Source organism: Cyprinodon variegatus, unplaced genomic scaffold (assembly GCF_000732505.1).
Source record: "Cyprinodon variegatus isolate N-32 unplaced genomic scaffold, C_variegatus-1.0 Scaffold17, whole genome shotgun sequence".
NCBI lineage: Eukaryota > Metazoa > Chordata > Actinopteri > Cyprinodontiformes > Cyprinodontidae > Cyprinodon > Cyprinodon variegatus.
In genome coordinates, this window is record NW_015150470.1 from 1894205 (window position 1) to 1900807 (window position 6603).

The 6603-nt window shown below is 42.1% G+C and overlaps 1 protein-coding gene across 3 annotated transcripts in view; it reads left to right on the forward strand.

Annotated features, from left to right (window-relative positions):
- Positions 1 to 6603, forward strand: part of LOC107092612 (rho GTPase-activating protein 12-like) — a 113923-nt gene that overhangs the window by 16046 nt on the left and 91274 nt on the right. For all 3 annotated transcript variants that reach the window (XM_015387189.1, XM_015387206.1, XM_015387197.1), the window contains exon 2: positions 260 to 1031. In XM_015387189.1, coding sequence (XP_015242675.1) covers positions 333 to 1031 — 699 coding nt within the window. In that variant the 5' untranslated portion in view covers positions 260 to 332. The remainder of the gene's footprint in view (positions 1 to 259; positions 1032 to 6603) is intronic.

Below are 6603 nucleotides of genomic sequence, written 5' to 3' on the forward strand. Positions count from 1 at the left end.
AATTTTGCTTAGAATATGTGACATCACAGGGGACCTATGTATATGATGAAGTTATTCTTTGGAACATAGAGGCAGTTTATGTTTGTTTTTCAACATAGATTTCCTTTCATTATCCGTTTTATCGATGCTCTAGAATTATGAATCCTAGATAGGGTGTGCATTATACACAGATTGGATGCTGCAGGTTACATAAAATGAATAGTTGTTGGTTATAAACATTTAAATATTTCTCTGACTTTGTGTTTGGTTTCCTTTCCAGTTCTTCTGCAGAGCCATGGTAATAAATATTTCCCTCTTATGCTGAGCTGCCTTGTGGGACAGTCAGAGGCATCATGGCGGAGCTGCCTATAGCCCCGGGCCAGATCTACATCGAGGTGGATTACGACTATGAGTACAAGTCCAAGGACCGCCTCATTACCATTCGCGAAGGGGAGCGTTACATGCTGGTCAAGAAAACGAATGAGGACTGGTGGCAGGTGAGGAAAGATGAATCCACAAAGCCATTCTATGTACCTGCTCAGTATGTGCGGGAGGTTCGCAAAGCCCTCATGCCGCCACCCAAACCCATCTCGCATTCCCTCGCTGCGTCTGGAAACTCGAATCCGCAAAGTGGCGCCGCACTCTGGGTGAAACCAACCAGTCTGGACCTGAGCCCCAACAATCGGCCCTCAGAGTCCCTCCAAAGAAACGAGTCCAAAACCCGGCGCTCTCCTTCAGCACAGACTGCCTCTTCTGCTCACTTCAGTCCACCGATACACCGCAGGGACACTAACCACCATCACACTCCCGGTACGCCCACGGAGCACGAGCGAGCTCTGGCTGAAATCCTTGTTCAGGGCGGCGCTCTACAGCCTCCCCAGAAAGGGCGCTCCAGCACCCTTCCGCGCAACCGACCGCGATCGCCTGACATGGTGAGGGCTCCTTTAGACCTGGACGTATCCCAGCACTGCGACTCTGCAGGAGAGGAAAGACGCACCAATGATTCGGAGTCAGGAGATGAACTGAGCAGCTCTTCTACTGAACATCTCCAGGTAAGCGTCACCGTCTACTTCCTCTGCTTCTGAGCCTCTAGCAGGGAAAACTTTTATGTGTCGGTTTTGAGTCAAAAAAAAAAAAGATATCGTTACATCCATGGTAACGCCAAGATGAAGATTTTCCACAAGAACATTTAGGTTTTCAAAATCAAGCAGCGAAACTCGCTTTATCTGTCAGGTGTCTCAATGTTAAGGTATGTTTTCAGTTACTTTCAGAGGAAAAACCCAAATTACTTAATCACCATAAGTCTGTATGCCGACTCAGACCTTCAGGATGTTAGAGACATTTCTCCACTTCCTGCAGAGCAATTAGAAGGAGAAGCACCTGTTAAACTAAACTACTTGTTATTGTCTGCCATGATCTGATCTGATCCCAGATATCAGATCAGTATCGTAATTAAGGTGTTAAAACATTAACAAATCATTAATTCAAGTCACAGCCACAAACTTGTAGTCCATAAACGAGGTTGAAATAAATGACTTGCAGTTATTGCCTTATTTTAGCTGTCCAAGCTTTGTGTCTCTCTGCAGCTCCTCTTTGGTTAGCATGGGCATCCTGGCTGATTCCCTGATTAATGCTGTCTCTGTCTGCTCACTGCAGGGGAACCTATCTGTCTGTGTAACTTTCCAGTTTTAACACGCACTGTAATTTCACACTGTGAATTGAACTGAGCGCTGGGAGCTCCCCAAAGCTTGGTGAATTGTTTTTATAACCAAACCCTGCTTCAATATCCTCCTTTTCATCCTCGACATGTCTGCTGTCACCTATTTCTTTCTAATAGTGTTGTGTCTGGCGATATGGCAATATGGCAATAATAATAATTGTCTGGATGCCAAAAAAAAGACTACCCAACGGCTTTTACTTTCACAAGTGGAGCAGTACGGCTATCACTATAGTGTTCCGCTTGATTTATGCATATAAATAACTTTATTATAATTCATTCAGGGAGTATTACGGATTATATGGACTAGGGGTGTAAGTAATCATCGATCCAACAGCTGACGATCCGATGCATCTATACGTCCGTAAGAGTATCGATTTATGTTTTTTTTTTTCCTCCGGTCTATTTTTATCCATTTGCGCCTGGACGTAATTCTCCTTCCCGTGCTGCGGAGGCGCTAAATCTATTTTGCCCTCCTACCTCGCTTCCTGGTTATACTCTTATAGCAGTTTGTTGCAGTGAGCTTGACACAGACATTTGTGATTTATGCTCAATATTGAAGCGTGGTCTGTGCTACACACTGTGGGTCTAGATACGGCCGAGGCGGCGAGGAAGTGGGGGCGAGTTTAGTCCAATGACGGAGGGACATGAGGGCCAAAAATAGCGGAGATCCAGGTGGAAAAAGGCTCCCAGCGTTCTCGCGCACCTCACTCTTATAGCGGGTCAAACTTCACGAATTGTTTTCCGCAATTTCGGTAATAAAAACAAAACAAGCCGGCCTCCTGTCTGCGGCACTGTCTGCGGTCAGCTACAATTTGGGAGAGTGGCAGCGGAGCATCTGTGGAGGGGGCGGGAATGTCTGGAGCCGAGGTGTTGCATTGCACTCATTGCACTGATCTTGTGCAGTATTTTTCTGATGCAAAGCCTTGCAGAATCTATAACGCAGGGGTATTATTATTTTCCAGTGAATGAGGTTTAAATAGGAATAGATGGAGTGCAACATTTCTACTTCTGTTATTTCCTGTAGTTTCTCAAAAAAAAAATGCATAACGATATTACAGCTTTCATTGATTTATTTCAAATTTAAAACATTGTCTAGCCTGTAAGGTGTAAAAAAAATATTGAACCAATTAATCGAATCGAATCGTGGTGTATTCTTGAGTATCGAAAATAATCAAATTGTTGGGTCAGGAAATCGACACTGAATCGAATCGCCATGATGGGGGTGATTTACACCCCTACTCCCTACTCTAGACAAGGTTGAAGGGAAAGTCATGACAGATAAGAATGGGTTCACACAGCATCCTTCATGCCGTGAACGGGAGGCCTGTTCTGACTGTTTACCTGGCTAAAATGTATGTCCTTGATTAATTTTCTGGGGAATAACCAAATGTTTGTGTGTAAGAAAGTTCTTTATGTAGGGGTGGGATAGTTCCTAAGGAAAGAGTGTGTGTGTATTGGGAGTAGCTGTATAAATATATGTACTGAGCTTTGCACAGTCAGACCTCTATCGCTCCGTTTTAGGACATTAAATCAATTTAAACATTCTCTTCCAAGAGTCTCAGCTTGCCACAGTGTTTACTGAAGTTTTTATAATTTCTACAGGCAGATTTAACACAATAGTTGATTCAAACCCTGAAATTATGGCTTTTAGTTTCAGTGTGCCACCTAAAGATTTTTAGTGGCCCCATCTGGCCACCCCTAAGAAACATTTGTGGAAGCCCTATTGCTGATCGTTATAAACTTTTTCCTAACGTAGCTAATAGAAACATGATGTTTATAATTAGAATATTACATCAGACCAGAAAAAGCGAACATTTTAATACAGAAATGTGGAGCTTATTGCAACCCATGTTAGAACTTCCAATTTTCTAAAGGTGCTTTTAATTTCTTAAAAAGGCTCACTGGAAATCATATTTGAAGTTACTGAGGTATGTTAAAGTAATAAAACGATGCATAAAGTTTCCCATGCCAATCTAAAAATAGTGCTGTTATGTAAGGCTGTTTTTATACCATTTCATTTGAAAACAATGAACCAACACTGCTTTGTTTCTACTAATAATATCCAACTCCTTTGTTTTTGACCTTTTCTGCTTAATACAAGATTCAGCGTCATGTTTTCCCATCTGACGTCACCACACTTTTTTTTTTTTTTCCTAAAAGGTTATCAGAAACTAAACATCAGCAGCTTTAGGCCATAAAGCGGCCCAGTCCACAATGAAGCTCCTTCCTTCCTCAATCTTTCCCTGTCCTGCCTCGATAACACAGCAAAGGTCAATCTCAGTCACACTCATGTCTGCAACTCTCAACATATATATATATATCTCTAAACATATATAATTGGCGCTGCTATGTTAAATACCTCTTTATGTTACTTTTTGCCTGTTGGTCGGCATTAAATTACTTTGAGAGATTAAATTGTCCTGTTTAGCAATCAGGATTCAATCTGACCGTTAGACAGCACATCTGCTCCAGCTTGCTGCACTTTGTATGTTTTATGGCCCATGGCATTGAGTGGGATTCCGCGCACTTAGAAAATCAAAGTTACTGTGAACATCCATACTCTGCTTATCAGATGGTGATGAAGAGCTGCAGATATTGCTGTGAAAACTAAAAGTCTTCAGACCAAACCCCCTAAAAAATAATGAGGCTCGGCTCTGTTTTATAGAGCGGCTGAAGAGGCAGCTGTTTGAAAGTTTCAAAACTACAATTTTAGTCAGTTGTTCAACACTTTGGACAATGGTTTGTTTTGTTTTTACCGTTATTTTGGTTATTTTAAAGTTCAAATGAATGGTTACACCTTAAAGTAATAGGGAAATCATATTTAAATTCCAAATCATTTGGGCTTAGGCATGTATATGAATGTAATCTTTATCAGATGATATTGTCCCAAAATTGAGAAAATTTCTGTCTTAATGCGGTCTTAAAATCTTTGTTGTTTTTTTCCGTTATCTTATGCAGGCCAGTTAGTTACACGTCAGCTTGTACACCTAAATTCGGCCAATCATATATCAACGGTCATCTGACATCAAATTCTTTTGGTCATAGCATCTTGCTTCATATGTCTCAGCTAATATACGCAAAGGTTGAAATAAGAAATAAAAATGATTTACTTTCCCATGGAGTTCCGTCCCAGTGTTCATGGGGATGGACGTCTGTGTCTTCAGCAGGCGTAGAGCTAACAGAACTGGCAGCGTTGTGAGGCAAGGGCTCAAACATGTACGGCTGGAAGCCTTCTACTAAAAACCAAGCTTCTGCCGCCCTGGCGTCCTCTTCCACAACATCTTCTTCCCCGCTTTCCTCCTCTAAATAAAAAATGAATGACGGAGGAGACTCCTCCACAACCTCTGACACAAAACTCTCCTCCTCTTGCATGTTTCCTCTGTCCAAAGCGTTCCTTGACAGTGTCGTTTCTAAGTCACCAAGTGCTACTTAAAGCTAGTAGGTTCCCAATGGGACCAAGTTGCTAACTGGTTAGCAAGATGCTTCCGACAAACCGGCCAAAATCAAACTTGCTTGCGAACCTTCCGCCACAACAACCCCGCCCTCTTGATAAACGACCAATCACATTTACTTTATTCACTGGTGTAAAGTCGTGCACCACTCAGGAGAATTCAGAAATGCAACGGTTGGAACAGCCGCTTCCCTACGACTTTAAGGTGTTGTTGGCATTTTATGTTAAATCTTTGTGTGGTCAGTGCAGTAAGCATACCTCTGTAGAACATTATTTCTGAGATTTCTTATAGACATTAATTCCAAATCCAGCTTTTTCCATGATAGACGGAGTGTTAAAGCTTTGAAGGATGAAACGAAACTCCTCAGCAGTGCTTCCTTCAGCCTTCCTGTTATGTTGATCTCTCACAGGAAGTGCGCCCTCTTTGAAATTCTGTCTTATTTCTTTGAGCTCACCTCATTGATACTGAAAGTACTTCACTTGGGTTCTTCTCCCTGCAGCAACAACTTCCAACCCAAAGGGCTGATGTGGATCATGCATGATGCATTCACAGGTTCAAAAAAAGATTGAATTTGGGAGCTTCTGACCAGCTGATCCTTCTAAAAAGAAGCTGATTTTCTATATTTTTTTTTTTTGTAATGCCCCTTATGTGCAGCCTTTCCCTTAACTTAATGACTCCTGGTTCCCTTTTACTCTGTCAGGTCCTTTAGAATTACCTTTGCAGTCCTGCTCTGTTTTCCATTTAACAGTCCAACAAGTCATTAACATTGATCATTTGCCATAGTGGTAAAATCTAAAGAAGCAATCTCTGCCTCATTAGCCAGGAACAGAACATGTCTTTGCTATTTTTGATGAAAGATGTTTCCCTTCCAAACTTTTTTGAGCGGCACTTTATCTTTGCACGATACTGGTGCCATAGAGGAGATTTATGAATGGTAAACACTGCGCTCTTCTATCAGAGATGAATGTCGTACAATCCCTTGGATAAACAGTGCTGTAAAGCTTTGTGTCAGACGGTGTTTCCCACACTCGCTTCGTGTTGTAAAACTGCTTAATTTTCAGCGGCTTTTAGTAAAATCTTTTTCACAGCATCCTGCTGGTGATGTCATCTTAAAAGTGGCCGTGTCCACTTGATTTATTCTTCTTTTCAGTCTCCATAATCACTCCTCTCATGTCTTCTCTGTTTTAAAAAGAGTCGGGAGCAATGTGAGTTTAGGAAACTGAAAAGAAGTAGGAATAGACTGTAAACCAGAGCGACAGTGTAAACGGCGTGAAGCCGGTTCTGTTGGTAGAGTGTGTGGGTTGTGCTTCTTTTTGGATGCTTTGTCAGCTCCATTTGACACGGGGCTCAAGCGGAGCGCTAGAGTGGGACGTGACGGGTGTGCCAAGCTCTTATCTGCTAGCTGGAGAGGCCACACAGGCCCACTTTGTCAACTAGTAGTTGATATCATAT